A 20,804-nucleotide genomic window follows, 5' to 3' on the forward strand; every position below is an offset into this window, starting at 1 on the left:
AACTGTGCCACTCAACATAATCAGAAGCTAACAGCAGTTTTAAAAATTGAACATGGTCTTGCTTGTTCTTTGGAGCACAGGTTAAAAGTGTAAATCAGTGAACACACCTTAAATATATAGTGACTATTATGTTTTTCTTTATTATCCATAGTATAACATTAAAAGCAATGATCAAAACTGTTACTTAAAATAGCAATAACTGGGGATTATTTCAGCATTGATTTTAAGCATTCAGTTCAAAGGAATGTTTCATCTTATACAGGGAGTGCAGAATTATTAGGCAAGTTGTATTTTTGAGGAATAATTTTATTATTGAACAACAACAACCATGTTCTCAATGAACCCAAAAAACTCATTAATATCAAAGCTGAATGTTTTTGGAAGTAGTTTTTAGTTTGTTTTTAGTTTTAGCTATTTTAGGGGGATATCTGTGTGTGCAGGTGACTATTACTGTGCATAATTATTAGGCAACTTAACAAAAAACAAATATATACCCATTTCAATTATTTATTTTTACCAGTGAAACCAATATAACATCTCCACATTCACAAATATACATTTCTGACATTCAAAAACAAAACAAAAACAAATCAGCGACCAATATAGCCACCTTTCTTTGCAAGGACACTCAAAAGCCTGCCATCCATGGATTCTGTCAGTGTTTTGATCTGTTCACCATCAACATTGCGTGCAGCAGCAACCACAGCCTCCCAGACACTGTTCAGAGAGGTGTACTGTTTTCCCTCCTTGTAAATCTCACATTTGATGATGGACCACAGGTTCTCAATGGGGTTCAGATCAGGTGAACAAGGTGGCCATGTCATTAGTTTTTCTTCTTTTATACCCTTTCTTGCCAGCCACGCTGTGGAGTACTTGGACACGTGTGATGGAGCATTGTCCTGCATGAAAATCATGTTTTTCTTGAAGGATGCAGACTTCTTCCTGTACCACTGCTTGAAGAAGGTGTCTTCCAGAAACTGGCAGTAGGACTGGGAGTTGAGCTTGACTCCATCCTCAACCCGAAAAGGCCCCACAAGCTCATCTTTGATGATACCAGCCCAAACCAGTACTCCACCTCCACCTTGCTGGCGTCTGAGTCGGACTGGAGCTCTCTGCCCTTTACCAATCCAGCCACGGGCCCATCCATCTGGCCCATCAAGACTCACTCTCATGTCATCAGTCCATAAAACCTTAGAAAAATCAGTCTTGAGATATTTCTTGGCCCAGTCTTGACGTTTCAGCTTGTGTGTCTTGTTCAGTGGTGGTCGTCTTTCAGCCTTTCTTACCTTGGCCATGTCTCTGAGTATTGCACACCTTGTGCTTTTGGGCACTCCAGTGATGTTGCAGCTCTGAAATATGGCCAAACTGGTGGCAAGTGGCATCTTGGCAGCTGCACGCTTGACTTTTCTCAGTTCATGGGCAGTTATTTTGCGCCTTGGTTTTTCCACACGCTTCTTGCGACCCTGTTGACTATTTTGAATGAAACGCTTGATTGTTCGATGATCATGCTTCAGAAGCTTTGCAATTTTGAGACTGCTGCATCCCTCTGCAAGATATCACACTATTTTTGACTTTTCTGAGCCTGTCAAGTCCTTCTTTTGACCCATTTTGCCAAAGGAAAGGAAGTTGCCTAATAATTATGCACACCTGATATAGGGTGTTGATGTCATTAGACCACACCCCTTCTCATTACAGAGATGCACATCACCTAATATGCTTAATTGGTAGTAGGCTTTCGAGCCTATACAGCTTGGAGTAAGACAACATGCATGAAGAGGATGATGTGGACAAAATACCTGCCTAATAATTCTGCACTCCCTGTAGGTGTACTATAAATTTACAACAAAATCTAAACGCCCAGTCAGAGAATGCAGGTATGGCAAACCATATTTAACATTGTGCTAGCAAAAAACATGAATCTTGTAAATACATTAGTTAAAATATTTTATTTGCTTTTGATCTTTCACTAACATTTCAGGTAAAAAAGATTGTTTAGATTGATTAAAGTTTCAAACAACATTCCTGCTTTAAAATTTTAAACGCGATCTAAATTTAGATATGATCTAATTTGATCTAACGAAGGGGACGTGGAAGTTACTTTAGTTTGTTGCCAGATCAAAGTTACATTAATTTGATCTCCTAAACATTCTCATGATAAATTTAATTTATTCTGTACTTTGACCACACTGAAAAATAAAAAAGACTATTTTAAACTGAAACGCTAAACATAAACTGCTCTTGACCAAGTTACATGTTACGTCTTGATGCAGGTCCAATCATGCAGGTAAGTAAATCCCCAAAAGTTGATTCTGTTCATCTGGACGTGGTGACTTGTCATTATGCAAATGTACTGTTTATAAGATTGGGGGAAACCTGCAGTCAGCTGAGACTGAAGAAAGATACAACAAAATGCAATATTGTGCTGGCAGAATGTCACTAATCTTGTAAATTTATTGGTTAATATAGTCTATTAGTAATCTAATAGAGCACCTTTGGAATGTAGTAGAACAAGAGATTTGTATCATGGATGTGCAACAACTCCATCAGGGCCAAAATCTCTCAGGAATATTTCCAGCACTTTGTTGAATCTGGAGTTCCACAGGATTCCATGCTGGGACCAATTCTATTTACATTATATTTGCTTCCTTTACACAGTATCATTTAAAGGTATAGCATACATTTTCATTGTTATACAGATGATACAAAGCTTTATCTATCCATGAAACCAGATGACACACAATTAGTTAAACTGCAGAAATGTTTTAATGACATATAGGCCTGAATGACATGGATATTTCAGTGTCTAAATTTAGATAAAACTGAGGTTATTTTACTCATCCTGAAAATCTTAGAAACTTACTTACTTAGATACTTACTCTGGATGGGATTACCTTGTACTCCACTAACACTGAGATGAATATTGGAGTTGTTTATGATCAGAATATGTCCTTCAGTGTGCATGTTATACAAATAGGTATGCTTGCTCTTTTCCATTTGCAGTGTCTAAAATAAAAACATCCTTCCTCAGAGTGATGCTTTAAAACTACTTTCCACATTTGTTACTTCTAAAATGGACTACAGAAATTCACTATTATCAGGTTGTTCTGAAGCTCCCTAAAAGACTGCAGTTGATCCAAAATCCTGCAGCAAGAGTAGTGACAGAGACTAGAAAGAGAGAGCATATTTCTTCCATGCTGGTTTCCCTTCACCGACTCCTTTCTAAAGTTAGTTGTTGCGAACTTTAGAATCTATTTAAAATCCTTCTTCTCACATACAAGATCTTGAATAGTCAAGTCCCACCTTATATTAAGGACCTCATATTACCATATCACTCCAACAGAGCACTTCACTCTCAGGCTATTGGCTTCCTTGTGATTCCTAGGGTATTTAAAAGTAGAGTGGAGGCAGAGCCTCGAGCTTTCAGGCCCATCTTCTGTGGAATCAGCTCCTACTTTGGGTTAAGCCTCTGGTTAAGCCTGAAAGTTTCTTTTTTGATAAAGCTTATAGTAACGGCTAGATAAGTTGTCTTTTGTCCTGTCTCCCTGCCCTCACCCCAAAACGGTTGTGGCAGATTGCTGCCCTTCTCTGAACCTGGCATGCCAGAGTTTTTTTCCTGTTAAAATGTAGTTTTTCTTTCCCATTGTTGCAGAGTGCTCGCTCATAGTAGGACATCTGCTTGTTGGGGTTATCTCTGTTTTCTCTGTATTCTTATAGGGTCTACAGCTTACAATATTAAAGTGACTGTTGTTGCGATTTGGCGCTAAATAAATACAATTGAATTAACGCTTATATTTTGTAAGGTTTAGAAATGTCTGGCTAGTTGATTAAACATCTTTTTCTGTTGCTAAACAAACTTATGAACTCACTTATCGATACTTCTAAACTTTGAAAGACCCCTTTGAAAGACCCCTTTTAAGGAGGGGCTCATTCTCCCATTGGTGCTTCCTTACTGTGCCCTACATTTAATCATTAAACGTGGGCTACATTTAACCCCTTGTTGCCCCATTTTTGTGACAAAATAGATTTCCAACCAGGAGAAACTTTCTACTTGCTTGTTTTATGACTGGATTTTTTTAAAGAGATTTTTTTCATATGGGGTGAGGTGTGGTGTGAGCCAGTGGCGTCTGGACGTGTGGGGGGAAATGGGAAGACACCAGCGACTTCCTCGACGCCTCAGTAAGAGTGATTTTTACTCCAACGCTTGCCAGTATGTGGCATTGGGTCGATATATCCAGCTTTACCCGGTTTTACCTCGGTTTTGTTGCTAGTGCCGTTTTTCTTGAAGTTTGCCGGTACGTTTTTTTTCTAACGTTGAAGGAGGAGGGCCAGGAGGAGAGGCAGGGCCAGTGGAGTGCTACGTGTCTTGAAAGTCCCTTTTAAACACCCCCCTCCGTTGCCTCTTTCGATTACTACAGCCCAAAGTTTCTTGCTTTATAAGTCGATCCAGCATCCGACGAACATCCAGGCCTGCGTGTGTGCAGCGGTCCGAGTCCGGCGTCCAGGAGTCCTTTGGCGGCATAACACTAGAGCGAAATGTCCGGAGTGAGGCTTCGCACAGTGAGTAGATGTGGAGATAACGGGTCGAATCAGACACCAGAAATTTAAGCTGTCATCAGATTAGCCCCACAAAAAGCGAAATGTACTGTGTCAGCCAGCAGCCCGACATGTGTGCGAACTTAGTGTCACGTTAATATACTACCTGCTTTAAGCCCTCCTTAAAAACGGCGATCTTACTACGAAGGTCTGCTGGTCGTGCAGAAAAAAAACCTTCTTTTTTTTCCTTAGGAGTGATTATTTATTTAAATGCAATTTTCTGAAAAGCAGGCTTTTTTTTACTGTCCTGCCAGGTGTGGCTGTTTGTAGACTTGCCTCGACTCTGAATGGGACAGTTGTTGTAGTAACGTATCCATGTCAGTGTAGTTCATTCATAACATAGAGTGTCTTTTGAGAGAGGGGAGAAAGAGGCCCCTGTTAAAGTGCCAGAGTGATGCTGCACGGGAATGCCGCAGACGTATGTGGAGCCACATATGAGGGATACACCACTGAAGGGGTGCATCATTACTGACACTGTAACACTGATGCAACCACGAAGATTAATCATCAGCTTTCTTGATAAAAAAGTCACTTTTCAAAGGAAGTTGCGAAATATTCGCTCCTTTTGACATTTAGTAGCTAATTCAATTGGCTAAGCTTTCAGAATTGCCATGCTGAGCAATTCAGGAGCAATTAAACAGTAAGAAATACTCATGTGTCATTTTCTTTGTGGAATTCACTGACATAGTTATCAGCATCTATCCCCTGTGATTTCCTGAGAAAGAGGATGGGAGTTGAACTGGAGCGAAGGGAGAAGAGTTACACAAGGGGCATTCTTTAAAAGGAATGCAACAACAAGAGAAAATGAAAAGGGGATTGAAATGAAAAGAGGGTAAAAAAAAATATCAAGGTAGGATGGTATTATTACAAGAGGTATTACAACTTTTAATAGTGAATGATGGGACTTTGTTTTTCCAGCCAGTGCCATCATTGTATTCATGATGAGGTGGTGTTTTGGCAGCGCAAGGCTGCAGTGGAAGGTGGCTCCTATGTTTAAGAGGATAGCCCTGTTTGTCTAGGCCTCTCCCACAGCGTGTGGGTCTGTATATTTTTCACATGCGGTATGCCTTCCATGTCCTTTGATTGAAACACACCTTGATTTGTGCTGTGTCAGAGTGCAGGATTTTTTTTACAACCAAGGCTGTGTTAGCACCGGGAAAAAAGGGCTCTTTTCACAGAAGTTCATCCAATGGCAGCTGGAATCCTGTGCGGTCCTTCGAGCTGTTAAACTACTTTCATACTGGGTAGGCATTATAGGCGTAAGGGTGTAGGGAAGAAGGGCGATTGGGTGCAGAGGGTGAACGTGTGGGCACGAGCACTGCCACATCATCGCTTGGCTACAGGCAGCACACTGGACACATTGTCAATTATTCCTCCCTCTCCCTCCCTCCCTGCATCCCTCATGAGCTTCCCTACCCTCCCATTTATAAGTCTTTACAGCTCCATTCATTCACATCCACATAGTTACTTTATCCTTGTAGAACCAGTCAGATTCATCTAGTCTGAAAAATTATATATGACGTGTTACTTTACATGACTTGGAAGTAAATTTAAAAGGATCCAGTGAAAAGCAAATGCTATTTGTTCTATGACATCGTGAACAGCAGGTGAGACTTGTCTGTGATGTCTATCCAGGTAAATATGTCATTTGGTGTGTGAACTGAATATCTATACATTAGGTCTATATGTTATAATATATTAGCCTATATATTTTGAGCCCCTAATGCTTCTCTTTTAGAATCTCAACAAGGCGACCAATGTGGTGTACCAGGCTCACCATGTCAGCCGGAGCAAGAGAGGGCAGGTCGTGGGCACCAAGGGGGGCTTTAGGGGTTGCACCATCTGGCTCACTGGTAAATCTTTATAGTTTTTCCACCATATTTAGACTGGGATCAATTTGCTTATTTACTATACCCACCATGCTTTTACCTCTAGGTTTGTCTGGTGCTGGAAAGACTACTATCAGTTTTGCCCTGGAGGATTATCTCGTCTCCCATGGTATCCCCTGCTACTCACTGGATGGAGACAACATTCGCCACGGCCTGAACAAGAATCTCGGCTTTTCTGCTGAAGACCGCGAGGAGAACATCCGGCGTGTCGCAGAGGTGGCCAAACTGTTTGCCGATGCCGGCCTCGTTTGTGTCACCAGTTTCATCTCTCCTTTCGCCAAGGTGAGGAAAGCTTAAGAGTTACATGCTGCATGTGTTTATTTAAGACTGAAATCATTGCCTAACAAAGGTTGACGCTAGATTTTAAGTCGAACTCGAATCAAAAATGCATTAAAATCGTGTATCCGTGCCGTTTCTCCCACAGGATCGCGATGAGGCAAGGAGCGTCCACGCAAGTTCTGGGCTGCCATTTTTTGAAGTGTTTGTCCACGCGCCTCTTGAAGTGTGTGAGAGCAGGGATGTGAAAGGACTTTACAAAAAGGCTCGCGCTGGAGAGATCAAAGGTCAGTGTGATGGTACTCACAGCAAGAAACATCTATGAGATATGAAAGTCATCCCAGACCCTATGAATATCTACGTGCTAGTTTACCACATGTTGTAATTCTGTCTCAGTCAAGTGATTAGGTAGTATTAATACTGATAGGGTCTGACTGATATCTCTGGTTTATTGCCAGGTTTTACTGGGATTGATTCAGAGTACGAACGTCCAGAGCGTCCAGAGCTTGTTCTGAAAACCGGAGAACTCTCTGTAAATGAATGTCTCCATCAAGTGTTGGATCTGCTCAAGGAACAGGTAGGGTTCCAGGGCAGAAGACTTGCTCCAGACATTTTAAAGCAGAATAAACCACACAGCACAGTGTACACAGACTCTACCCAGTGTTAATTTACACTTGGCAATTTCTCAGCTGTGTGGCATGACGAAGAGGACACTATGTAAATTATGTAAAGTTTGAATACTTGATCAGTTATTTTTTCATAAAGTAGAAATAAATCTTAATTTAAACATGAAGCTTTTGTACTAAAATAAGTTCAATATACTAAGGGAGGCCTATTAAGAGAGGCCACACCCCCTTAAAACAAACTATAAGTCTTGATAATTAACATCAATCTTTCAGTATTCTCTGCCCATCAATGAAATCTTTTACATGAGAAGGAAGAGGTTGGTAACAACTAGCCAGAGGCAATGAACTACCTGATACTTCAGTGGTTTCATATTACAGCAGCAAACAATAGTGATTCAGCAAGTACAGTATTAAAAACGAAAAAATTAAGTACAGGATATGGACTCCCTTTTTTTTTTTTTTTTTAAACCCCCCCCTCCAAAAAAAACTGGCCTTTTTGCTGCAAATAACATAGAGAAACACAAAGGACATCATTTTAATTTTCATGATCGTGAAAATGAGACGCACGCTAATCTCTGAGTAATGCACAAAAGAGTTTAGTTTACTCAAGGGCATGTGAATGAGCACTATGTTTGCACTTCATTTATGTACAAATGTAGATCTATATCACAAAGGCAAAACTGGAAAAACAGATAAAGAGTGTAGCTCTTCGTAGAAAAGACACTAACCGACCTTTACACACACACACACACACACACACACACAAACACAAACACACACACACACACAGAGTGAAGATTCTATTGGGTATTTAAAAGGCCATTGGTTCTGTTGCCAAGCGTCTTATCTTTACTAAAGGAAAGGTTGCTGATAGAGTAAATGTGTAAACGTGTGTTTTTACAGCCCCGGTCGTTGAGGTAACAGGTGACTGATTTTTTTGGTTTTTAAATATCCCCGCTGTGTCAACTTGAATACGCAGAAGCAGTGTGTACACATTAATCCTGCTGTGTAGAATTACATCAAACAAAATCAGGCAAGGCATTCACAGATGTTTGATTTTATTGAAAGGAGCTTCCGTAAACTCAATCGGTGCAGAAAATAAATTATTTAGCCAATACTATACTTATGAATGTGCTATTTATTTAGTGTGCCGTGTCTGATTCAGAATGTAAACCTGTAATTAGACGCACTGTGTGCACCACTCAGCTAGTGACCAAAGGCGAACTTCTTTGGCAAATGCAAATCATGCAAAAAAGCACCATTTTGCACCAAAAGGAACAAAAAATATGCAGCATACACCCAGCAGTATAGTTTAATCTAAAAAGAAATGTTATTTTACAGCCTTCCGATGCACTAACAGTGCTGTTTAAACTCTTAAAAAAATGTCATTGAGTCCCTACATGAGCAGCGTTATTAAACTGTGAACATTCACTTTCTTCTCGTATGTAGAAAATTGTACCAAATGAGATCCTGGAGGAGGTGACTGAACTGTTTATCCCAGAGGACAGGGTGAACCATGTTCTGGCTGAAGCGAACACGCTGCCCACCATGGGCATTACAAAGGTAAGTACACATTCTACTGTCACATAGCAAATGAGAACTCGGAGTCAGTACTCAACATTCCAGACAGTTGTTCATGGGTACGTTCCTTGCAGTGTGGACACTGTGTACTAAGGAAATATTTCCTTTTCCCTGGTTAATCAATAGGGAAATGCTCACGTAACTGTCAGTCAATGTTCTGCAGATGCTAACAGATATGCAGCTTCTTGGCAAACATTGTTTCAAACATTGTGAAAATAAAGGTAAATAAATCAGTAATGCTCATTTTAAAAAGGGAAAGTATTTTAAAGTGAATTCATTCTCCGTGTAGTCAAGTTGTTATTTTACTCTTTGTGTCTATAGTTGAAATGGTGTTTGTAAATCTGCAGCTCATATTGTCTGTCTCTATTTTATCGTATTCCACTGGGGTCAATCCTTCCAATGTTAAATTATTCACTTATTTAGACCACTGAAATGTGTTTAATTTGCAATACAGCAAATAAAATCTATGGCTTTCCTGAACTGGAATCGCAGTTTACAAGTATTTTGTGTTATTTTCTTTTCATCCTGCTGACGATGCTGTTTTATTCATCTACAGCTGGATCTGCAGTGGGTGCAGGTTTTGGCCGAGGGCTGGGCCAGTCCACTAAAGGGATTCATGAGAGAGAGAGAGTTCCTCCAGACTATGCACTTTGGCAATCTCCTAGATGGTAAGAGAAGTCCTTAAACTTTCAACATCTACAACATCTAGACACCCCCTCCCTGCTCCTAAAAGTGACATTAGGCAGCTGAATTGTGATTAATTCAGTTAGTGTGGGGATGTCAGACTAATTTTACATACACTTTGATCTTATGTGGGCCAGACCAGTGAATCTCCCCTTTCTGCCAGTGCAAAGAAATGTAACTAGACATTTAATCAATGAGATATTCTAGCATAAGAAAAAGAAGTGCAATGTCAGCAGTAAAAAGTAAATGAAAGAAATCTCTTAGCATGATTCTTTTGGCTTAAATGGTAAGAAGTAAATGTGCAAACTTACAGAAATCTGTTATTGAATTATGAATTGCATTCGGGGAGGTCTTTATTGATAGGTCTTTATTGAATACAGTTGAAAGTCCAAAATTCATGTCCAGCCATACATTGGGCCAGATCGGAGTCCACACCATCTCCAAGTCTAAGCAAACGGTTCACAACGACATCTAGCAACATTTACACATCACTTTCAGCCTCATACAAGCCTAACAGTGGATACAAAGCACAAGCTGCAATCTACTGCAATCAATCAATGTGAACAGAATTATTGGGCCATGCCTCTTAATCTTGAAATTCAGGTATTTTCACTGTCATTGCCAAGAGGTGTATAAAATCAAATGTCTAATAAACATTTGTGAAAGAATGGGTTGTTCCAGAGAGCTGACTGCATTCAAACGTCACGCTGTAATAAGATCCGATTGTTGCGGCAAGTCGCTTCATGAAATTTGTTCCCTCCTAGATATTCCATTCCAAATTGAAAGTGCTTAGAAACAACAGCAGCTTAAGACAGGTAAAGTTACGGAGCAGGGTTGGCGAGGTTGGCTGATGTGAATGGCGTGTAAAAGTTACAGAAGCTCTGCTGACTCAGTCGTCACATATACATAACATAGCATCTCAGCTGCTTCACTTCTAATTCACAGTAATATTAAAATATTTGTCTCGCTTTCATTTTCTCCATTCACAATTCGGCAGTGAGATCTCTCTCTCACTCTATGAGTATATGTGCAAGCGGTGTAAAGGAGCTCACACATACAACAACAGGAGAGAAAAGTGAGTCCTCAAAAGTGTGGCCACACTTAACTAGAGTTGATGTTGATAATCTTTGTTGTTACAAGTCGCCTACGCTTGTGGCAACTGACTTACACATACTGTAAGTCAGAAAAATTAAGCAATATCTCTATTCCTCTTTTCTTTTTCTGTGTGTAAATAACACAGACAAATTATTGTCTGGTTCGTTTTAAAATGAGGCAAGAATGAAGGGAAAACATGAATGAACCCCTAATTTTTAAAATAAGCACATGCTATTTCACTTAACATACAAAATTGCTCTAAAGCAGATATTGTGCATGTCCTTAAAGCACAGAAGTAACTGTAAAATATATTATTATTTAATGACAGACCAATTAATTCTTTGATTATTTCTTCACTGTCCAATAATAATAATAATTGTATTTAATTAGACATTACAGCTCCTTTCTGAGATCACACTCCTTCTCTTTGAAGTGTTTGTCATTAGTGTGCTGCACCTGTTTTCATATATGTTTTCATATTTTCATGTATTTCAAAAGGAAAACACTTGTAGAATTATAATTGCTTGGCTTTGTATGTTTAAGATCACTTCATCTTCTCTCTCAGGTGGGGCCATCAACATGTCTATTCCCATTGTCCTGCCTGTTAGCTCTGAGACCAAGGAGAAGCTGGAGGGCTGTGCAGCGGTAGCTCTGGAGTACCAAGGTTCACGTGTGGCTGTTCTCAGGAACCCCGAGTTCTACGCGCACCGCAAGGAGGAACGCTGTGCCCGCCAGTGGGGCACTACTTGTCCACAACACCCGTACATTAAGGTTATAATGCAGCTATTAACCTGTGCGCAGTTAAAAATTTGGAGACTGGAAGGTGTTCTCATGCCAGCATCACACATTTTAATGATGAAAAACTTCTCTGCTTTTATCCTTGGCAGATGGTTATGGAAGGAGGTGACTGGCTGGTAGGTGGGGATCTGGAGGTGCTGGAGCGAATCAGATGGAACGATGGACTTGACCAGTACCGCTTTACTCCAAAGGAGCTCAGGCAGAAGTTCAAAGATATGAAAGCAGGTGAGAAAATCTAAAGTACAACACTGCAGTGACGATCAGGAGATACAAAAGTGGCCTTTTGTTTGGTTTGTTGTCAGTAACTTCCAGTATGACATATATACAGGGAGTGCAGAATTATTAGGCAAGTTGTATTTTTGAGGAATAATGTTATTATTGAACAACAACCATGTTCTCAATGAACCCAAAAAACTCATTAATATCAAAGCTGAATGTTTTTGGAAGTAGTTTTTAGTTTGTTTTTAGTTTTAGCTATTTTAGGGGGATATCTGTGTGTGCAGGTGACTATTACTGTGCATAATTATTAGGCAACTTAACAAAAAACAAATATATACCCATTTCAATTATTTATTTTTACCAGTGAAACCAATATAACATCTCCACATTCACAAATATACATTTCTGACATTCAAAAACAAAACAAAAACAAATCAGCGACCAATATAGCCACCTTTCTTTGCAAGGACACTCAAAAGCCTGCCATCCATGGATTCTGTCAGTGTTTTGATCTGTTCACCATCAACATTGCGTGCAGCAGCAACCACAGCCTCCCAGACACTGTTCAGAGAGGTGTACTGTTTTCCCTCCTTGTAAATCTCACATTTGATGATGGACCACAGGTTCTCAATGGGGTTCAGATCAGGTGAACAAGGTGGCCATGTCATTAGTTTTTCTTCTTTTATACCCTTTCTTGCCAGCCACGCTGTGGAGTACTTGGACGCGTGTGATGGAGCATTGTCCTGCATGAAAATCATGTTTTTCTTGAAGGATGCAGACTTCTTCCTGTACCACTGCTTGAAGAAGGTGTCTTCCAGAAACTGGCAGTAGGACTGGGAGTTGAGCTTGACTCCATCCTCAACCCGAAAAGGCCCCACAAGCTCATCTTTGATGATACCAGCCCAAACCAGTACTCCACCTCCACCTTGCTGGCGTCTGAGTCGGACTGGAGCTCTCTGCCCTTTACCAATCCAGCCACGGGCCCATCCATCTGGCCCATCAAGACTCACTCTCATGTCATCAGTCCATAAAACCTTAGAAAAATCAGTCTTGAGATATTTCTTGGCCCAGTCTTGACGTTTCAGCTTGTGTGTCTTGTTCAGTGGTGCTCGTCTTTCAGCCTTTCTTACCTTGGCCATGTCTCTGAGTATTGCACACCTTGTGCTTTTGGGCACTCCAGTGATGTTGCAGCTCTGAAATATGGCCAAACTGGTGGCAAGTGGCATCTTGGCAGCTGCACGCTTGACTTTTCTCAGTTCATGGGCAGTTATTTGGCGCCTTGGTTTTTCCACACGCTTCTTGCGAACCTGTTGACTATTTTGAATGAAACACTTGATTGTTCGATGATCACGCTTCAGAAGCTTTGCAATTTTGAGACTGCTGCATCCCTCTGCAAGATATCACACTATTTTTGACTTTTCTGAGCCTGTCAAGTCCTTCTTTTGACCCATTTTGCCAAAGGAAAGGAAGTTGCCTAATAATTATGCACACCTGATATAGGGTGTTGATGTCATTAGACCACACCCCTTCTCATTACAGAGATGCACATCACCTAATATGCTTAATTGGTAGTAGGCTTTCGAGCCTATACAGCTTGGAGTAAGACAACATGCATGAAGAGAATGATGTGGACAAAATACTCATTTGCCTAATAATTCTGCACTCCCTGTATTTCTCTATAATAAAGCAGTTATGGTAACCGGTGAAAACATGAAAAAATTAAAGCAGTGTATTTAGCAATACACCCTTTGTCTTTCAGAAAACTTGACTAAGGACCAGATGGAAAAAATTAAATGGTAACTTTAAAGCTGCATGGTGATTTTTGTGACACGTCCTGTGATCAATGGGCACATATAGTATAGTTAGGTCTGTAAGTATTTGGACAATGGCAGTTTTTGTAAATTTGCCTCTGTACACCACCTCAGTGGATTTTACTCCACACAATCAGAATTTGATTGAAGTGCAGACTTTAGTTCAAGGTAACAAAAGTATTCAATTATTAACTATTTAGCAATTACAGGCATATTTGTATATGCACTCCCACATTTTCCAAGGCTAATCAGGAGTTTCATGGGCAGGCCTGTACTCTCATTATTCCCTGGCACATTAAACAAGTAAAACATCTGGAGGTATTCCAAGTGTTCAGTGGAATTTTCGGTATGGGGTCCAAAGAGATGTTGGTGCAAGTGAAAAAGCCCATTATTAGACTGAAACCCAAAATAAACCTATCTGAGAGATAGCAAACACTTTAGGATCAACAATCTTCTCAGAAACACCAAAAGGTCTGAGCGACTGCAGAGCAACCACAGAGAAGATAACTGCAGTTGATGACTGCAGAATACAAAATTATATCCAATAAAAAAGAAAAGTTGTTTTCCTTAATTTTTACAACACTGGTTACACTTCGGAACTGGAAGGACAGATTAGATTTTCCTAAAAGCAACATGTCAAAGAGCCTACATGGTTGTGGAAAACTAAAAACAAGATTAATTTGTACCCAAATGACAGAAGTGATCTGAAGCATACTATATTACCTGTTAAACAAGACAGAAGAATATTCACATGTCATTATGGCATGACCATGTATGGTTACAGGTTGAACCAGTTTTTACTGATGGTTTAACTGCCCTATTACTTTTGTGCCTCTGAAAATGTGGGCAAGGTTGCAAAAATAGTAGTTATTCCTTAACAGTTAATGCAAAACTTTTGTTAAACCCCTTGAATCAAAATGCTGAAAGTCTGCACGCCAATCACATCTTGATTGTTAGATCTGAAATCCATGTGGTGGCAAAACTAAGAAGTGTCTTTGTCCAAAAGCTAATGGAGCTAACTGTATTCCTGAATGCAATGAACAATTAAATGACATCATCTGTTTTTACTTTCACCCGCTAACTTTGATGTGACTGCTTTGTGCAGATATTGTTTTACCTATTCATGTTATCCACAATGCACTGTTTATTTTGGCACTTTGTGTTTTTACTATGCTGAGGTTTGTTACCGGTGTGAGAGCATGGTGTTATCTGCACTAGGTGGACAATAACCTGTACTTTCTTATTGTTAACAAGCCCAAAGCAAAAAGAAACCAACAGTCTATCTCAGTAGTTCCCATAGCATGCCAAGCCCAAACCTGTTTGTTCCCACCTAAGAACATTATAAAACATGTGATTTCTTAAAATAGCTTTGGACTGTTGTCATAGAAAACATCAACATCAAACAGAAGGAAATTATGCATTTTAGGGGCTGTGTTTAGTATGCTAAGGAGTAATTAATGTACATAGGACTGACTTAAAATAAACACAATGCTATTTCTTTTATGCTTGTAATGTCACCCAGTGCAAAAGTTTAAAAAAATGCTGAATATGTGGTCAAAGTGGGAAGCATTAAGTCTTCTTCAATAACAAAGCCCTATAGGACCAGTTATGAAACATCAGATTAACATAACTAACAAGTAATGCAGATCTTGTAAGTGTGTGAATGTATAGCTAAATTTTATGTTAAACCCACAGTTAAACTACGCTTTATATATATTTGTATAGATAGATATAGAAGGAGGAGAAAATGTGAGTGGACAGTATTGTTGGTTTTTAGGTATAATGGGATTTGTTGACAGTAAGAAAAATATAAAATTCTATGCATCTGTCTTTCGTCACACACCACCAACATTTTTGTTGCTTTTGTTCTGATAAAAGTGAATTTAAACACTATAATCAGGGTGTATTTGAGTTCTTTTAAAGGCATGGTTCGCATGTTGGCTGTGACACATATTTTGGAAGGCATGATCATGAAGCACGTGTGTCTATTGTATGTTAATTTTATTATATGCTCCTCTGTCTTTAGATGCGGTGTTTGCATTCCAGCTGCGTAACCCGATCCACAATGGTCACGCCCTGCTCATGCAGGACACCAAGCGGCGACTACTGGAGCGAGGATACAAAAATCCAGTCCTCTTACTTCACCCGCTCGGTGGTTGGACCAAAGACGACGATGTGCCTCTGCAGTGGAGGATGAGGCAACATGATGCTGTCCTGGAGGAGGGCGTGTTGGACCCAGACAGCACCATTGTTGCCATCTTCCCTTCCCCTATGATGTATGCTGGACCTACAGAGGTGAGCAGCAGCGGTGGCTTATGGCTCACTCAAAGGTTTTAAAAAATACGTGTGCATGTGATATCAGCTTCAATGTCTTTCAGGTTCAGTGGCACTGCAGAGCCAGAATGATCGCCGGAGCAAACTTTTACATTGTCGGCCGAGATCCTGCAGGTATGCCTCACCCAGAGACTAAAAAGGACTTGTATGAGCCCACCCACGGTGGAAAAGTGCTGTCCATGGCCCCAGGTCTCACCTCTGTAGAGATCATTCCCTTCAGGGTAGCTGCCTACAACAAAACTAAGAAGGCTATGGACTTCTATGACAAAGACCGGTGAGTGATGAAAGATCTGCAGGTTTTTCTTGTAAGTTGCAGTCAATATTGAACCTCAAGGGGTCGCACACTTCTAGAGATGCAAAATTAACTGCTAAAGCCCCGTTCACACCAGCCTAAAGACCGGTCAGTGACCCCCCTACTAACCACCTGAAGTAATCTGAAGTTAGCAAACACTAATAAAACAAAATACAAAACCCGATACTTGATTGTATATAAGCGTCTCAAATTTTATTGCTGAAAAATATAATTCTACCCCTCCTTCATATCTAATGGATGATTGCAATATTCAGCTTCCTTTCACAAGCTAATGGCCCATATATGAAATGACAGACAATTATAAATATACGCATACATTCACTTAGAGCTATAACAAGGCTATTATAGTTAACTAAAACTAAAGTAAAAACTAAAACTAGATGGTTAAAAACCATTTTAATTAACTAAAATAGAAACTAGACTTGGAAAAAAAAATACAAGGGACATCTTGTAGACAACCGCTTTCTAATAGTTGTGTTTTTATTGTAATACCTGTTCTTTTTTCCTAAATCTCGCCTCTGACACATGTCCTCCACACAGCAATAATTAATAACAACTAAGACTGAAACCAATAAACTTAAACTAAAACTAAACATTATTAAATAAATATTAAACTCACTCTGGAAACCAACTTAAACTAAACTGAATTAAAAGCAAAAAGTCAAAACAAAATAAAAATAAAAACTAATTATATGATAACTCTATTTATAGAATCACTCACACACAATCACTGACCTTAAGCGCATTCAGGTTTAATAAACAATGCTATTTAGAATATAATATTTATATATATACTCTGAGACTTATATGTACATATGTATGTGTATATATATATATATATATATATATATATATATATATATATATATATATATATATACACACACAGGGAGTGCAGAATTATTAGGCAAGTTGTATTTTTGAGGAATAATTGTATTATTGAACAACAACCATGTTCTCAATGAACCCAAAAAACTCATTAATATCAAAGCTGAATGTTTTTGGAAGTAGTTTTTAGTTTGTTTTTAGTTTTAGCTATTTTAGGGGGATATCTGTGTGTGCAGGTGACTATTACTGTGCATAATTATTAGGCAACTTAACAAAAAACAAATATATACCCATTTCAATTATTTATTTTTACCAGTGAAACCAATATAACATCTCCACATTCACAAATATACATTTCTGACATTCAAAAACAAAACAAAAACAAATCAGCGACCAATATAGCCACCTTTCTTTGCAAGGACACTCAAAAGCCTGCCATCCATGGATTCTGTCAGTGTTTTGATCTGTTCACCATCAACATTGCGTGCAGCAGCAACCACAGCCTCCCAGACACTGTTCAGAGAGGTGTACTGTTTTCCCTCCTTGTAAATCTCACATTTGATGATGGACCACAGGTTCTCAATGGGGTTCAGATCAGGTGAACAAGGAGGCCATGTCATTAGTTTTTCTTCTTTTATACCCTTTCTTGCCAGCCACGCTGTGGAGTACTTGGACGCGTGTGATGGAGCATTGTCCTGCATGAAAATCATGTTTTTCTTGAAGGATGCAGACTTCTTCCTGTACCACTGCTTGAAGAAGGTGTCTTCCAGAAACTGGCAGTAGGACTGGGAGTTGAGCTTGACTCCATCCTCAACCCGAAAAGGCCCCACAAGCTCATCTTTGATGATACCAGCCCAAACCAGTACTCCACCTCCACCTTGCTGGCGTCTGAGTCGGACTGGAGCTCTCTGCCCTTTACCAATCCAGCCACGGGCCCGTCCATCTGGCCCATCAAGACTCACTCTCATTTCATCAGTCCATAAAACCTTAGAAAAATCAGTCTTGAGATATTTCTTGGCCCAGTCTTGACGTTTCAGCTTGTGTGTCTTGTTCAGTGGTGGTCGTCTTTCAGCCTTTCTTACCTTGGCCATGTCTCTGAGTATTGCACACCTTGTGCTTTTGGGCACTCCAGTGATGTTGCAGCTCTGAAATATGGCCAAACTGGTGGCAAGTGGCATGTTGGCAGCTGCACGCTTGACTTTTCTCAGTTCATGGGCAGTTATTTTGCGCCTTGGTTTTTCCACACGCTTCTTGCGACCCTGTTGACTATTTTGAATGAAACGCTTGATTGTTCGATGGTCACGCTTCAGAAGCTTTGCAATTTTGAGACTGCTGCATCCCTCTGCAAGATATCTCACTATTTTTGACTTTTCTGAGCCTGTCAAGTCCTTCTTTTGACCCATTTTGCCAAAGGAAAGGACGTTGCCTAATAATTATGCACACCTGATATAGGGTGTTGATGTCATTAGACCACACCCCTTCTCATTACAGAGATGCACATCACCTAATATGCTTAATTGGTAGTAGGCTTTCGAGCCTATACAGCTTGGAGTAAGACAACATGCATGAAGAGGATGATGTGGACAAAATACTCATTTGCCTAATAATTCTGCACTCCCTGTGTGTGTGTGTGTGTGTGTGTGTGTGTGTGTGTGTGTGTGTGTGTGTGTGTGTATATATATATATATATGTGTATGTGTGTGTATATATGTGTATATATATATGAATGAACACACGTATATGAACATTCACATATACTGACATTCATTTAACACGTGGTATTTGATAAAGTCCTTCGTCATCCATGTGCTTGTTGAGACTGTCTCTTTCTATTCCAGAGTTTGGCTCCACACATAGAAATATAAAATAAAACTGTAAAAAAGTGCGGCACAAACATGAAACACTTTCTTCATTCAGTGAACTGGTTCTTATATAGCACTTCTCTACTCTACCTGAGCAGTGAGAGCGCTCTATACAACACGTGTTATTCATACAAGAATGTTTTTCCATGCTTATGTGTTTTCTATGTAACATTCACACTCCAATCAATGCATCTGAGAGCAACGTGAGGGTCAGTATCTCACCTACGGATACTTGGCATGTAGACTGTAGTCAGGACCGGACTGATTCTGATTAGTGATGACCTGCTCTAACTCCTGAGCTACAGTTTTTGGTGCAGCTCTCCGCTCACCAGCTGTTGACGGAATGCACATTTTGAAGGACAAAGGGTAGTAGCTCATTAGTACTTATTTGGGTGTTCTTTACTGAACAGTAAAACATTGCATTGCCTTCGACACACTTTTAGGGCAAAAACTTCAGGGCCAAACGAAAAATTTCACAAAAATCAGACTGTACATTTTTGGGCTTGTGTGTTTATATGTGTTTGTGTTGTAGTTGGTATTTGTGTCGAGATCTAATCGCTATTATAGAATTTACAAATTTTGATTTCTAATAACCTGTCCTTCCCACTGTATACTCCCTTTCCCCCATTCTTCTACAATTTCTCAGACACGACGAGTTTCAGTTCATTTCTGGCACCATGATGAGGAGCTTGGCTCGGAGCGGGGAGAACCCTCCAGATGGTTTTATGGCCCCCAAAGCCTGGAGGGTGTTGGTCGAGTACTACACCTCTCTTCAGAAGAAAAACTAATCAGCAAGCTCATGAGCAACTATGCAGTTTATTCTTTAGGATTATTTAAGGAGGGATGTATTTTTATTGGTGCAAACTGCAGCGGTGGGAGTTTTATCTTCACCAAATCAAAATATGAATCTCATTCCTGTAAAACAATGGGGAGATTTTGTGATTATATGCATATTACCTTAAGCTATGTGTTTTAATAAATTAAATCTAACTTGAATTTTTTGTATGACTGTACACATAGGAGCACATTCCAAGACAAGGAAATCTTTATATATACCGGTATGCATACATGAGACACTGAAGGGCGCACGACAAAAAACATGCACGTTGAAGTTTTTATTACCTTTTTAACATGACAACTGTATCACTGTATTTGTATCACCTGAATGAAAGCTGTAGTCTTATCATTGCACACAGTGCCTACATGTTATAGATGCCATTGTGTTAATCCCTCATGTTAATCTTTCATATTGTTATGAAGTACTACAGGAATTTATATATATAAAATGTGTCTTTGTGTTAAATGTCACCTATAAAACTTAATTTTTTTTGTTGTTGTTGTTGTTTTTTGTCTTTAAGATTTCTGTGACTTCATAAATTGTGCATATGTATTCATATTATAGGATCTTTGGTCATAGGAAAATAAATATAAAATGAAATAATAAAAACACTTATTTGTTATATGACTATTTAGCGACTACATTGCACAGCGATGATATGTACTTTGAACAAGGTGATTTAAATGTTTTCTGCAGTACCTCTGGCCAGACTGTGACTGTGTGGCCCTGGTTGTGCAACAATACTTACCTCTTCTGTCTGTACAGAGTGCATGTTTAACAGTGCTGTATGAGGTTAAAGGTCTGCCGGATAACTCCATTTAACGGATTGGGGGTGGGGTGTGGGGGTATAAAAAAGTCCGGTACCAGGTGCGGCCGGAGCTGCGAAGCCAAAAGTGCAATGCCGCCATCTGCTGGCAGAAATGTGGAGAGGCGAGAAAAAAACGTAAATGTGTGTAAAAGGGCACAATCGAGTTTTGGTTTCCGCCTTAACAGCTAAACTCAGTGACAGCATATTGTATTTACTTACTGAGATGGACACAAAGACAGTCAATTATCC

The 20,804-nt window shown here is 39.7% G+C and overlaps 1 protein-coding gene across 2 annotated transcripts; it reads left to right on the top strand.

The window, feature by feature from the left end:
* Window positions 1-1,656: 1,656 nt before the first annotated feature.
* LOC146375027 (bifunctional 3'-phosphoadenosine 5'-phosphosulfate synthase 2-like) lies at window positions 1,657-20,369 on the top strand. Of its 2 annotated transcripts, none has more exons than XM_084948637.1 (12): window positions 1,657-1,874; window positions 6,332-6,446; window positions 6,529-6,764; window positions 6,907-7,045; window positions 7,217-7,335; window positions 8,834-8,947; window positions 9,522-9,633; window positions 11,310-11,515; window positions 11,632-11,767; window positions 15,599-15,867; window positions 15,951-16,180; window positions 19,556-20,369. In XM_084948637.1, exons 1-12 carry the CDS (start codon window positions 1,869-1,871, stop codon window positions 19,695-19,697), a joined length of 1,824 nt encoding a protein of 607 aa, XP_084804763.1. In that variant the 5' UTR covers window positions 1,657-1,868; the 3' UTR covers window positions 19,698-20,369. The 2 variants fall into 2 exon arrangements, with proteins under 2 accessions (XP_084804763.1, XP_084804762.1); XM_084948636.1 differs by lacking the exon at window positions 1,657-1,874 and adding an exon at window positions 3,896-4,557.
* The last annotated feature ends 435 nt before the right edge of the window (window positions 20,370-20,804 follow it).

Source organism: Perissodus microlepis, chromosome 13 (assembly GCF_051167445.1).
Source record: "Perissodus microlepis isolate ML-2025 ecotype Zambia chromosome 13, ASM5116744v1, whole genome shotgun sequence".
Taxonomy (NCBI): domain Eukaryota; kingdom Metazoa; phylum Chordata; class Actinopteri; order Cichliformes; family Cichlidae; genus Perissodus; species Perissodus microlepis.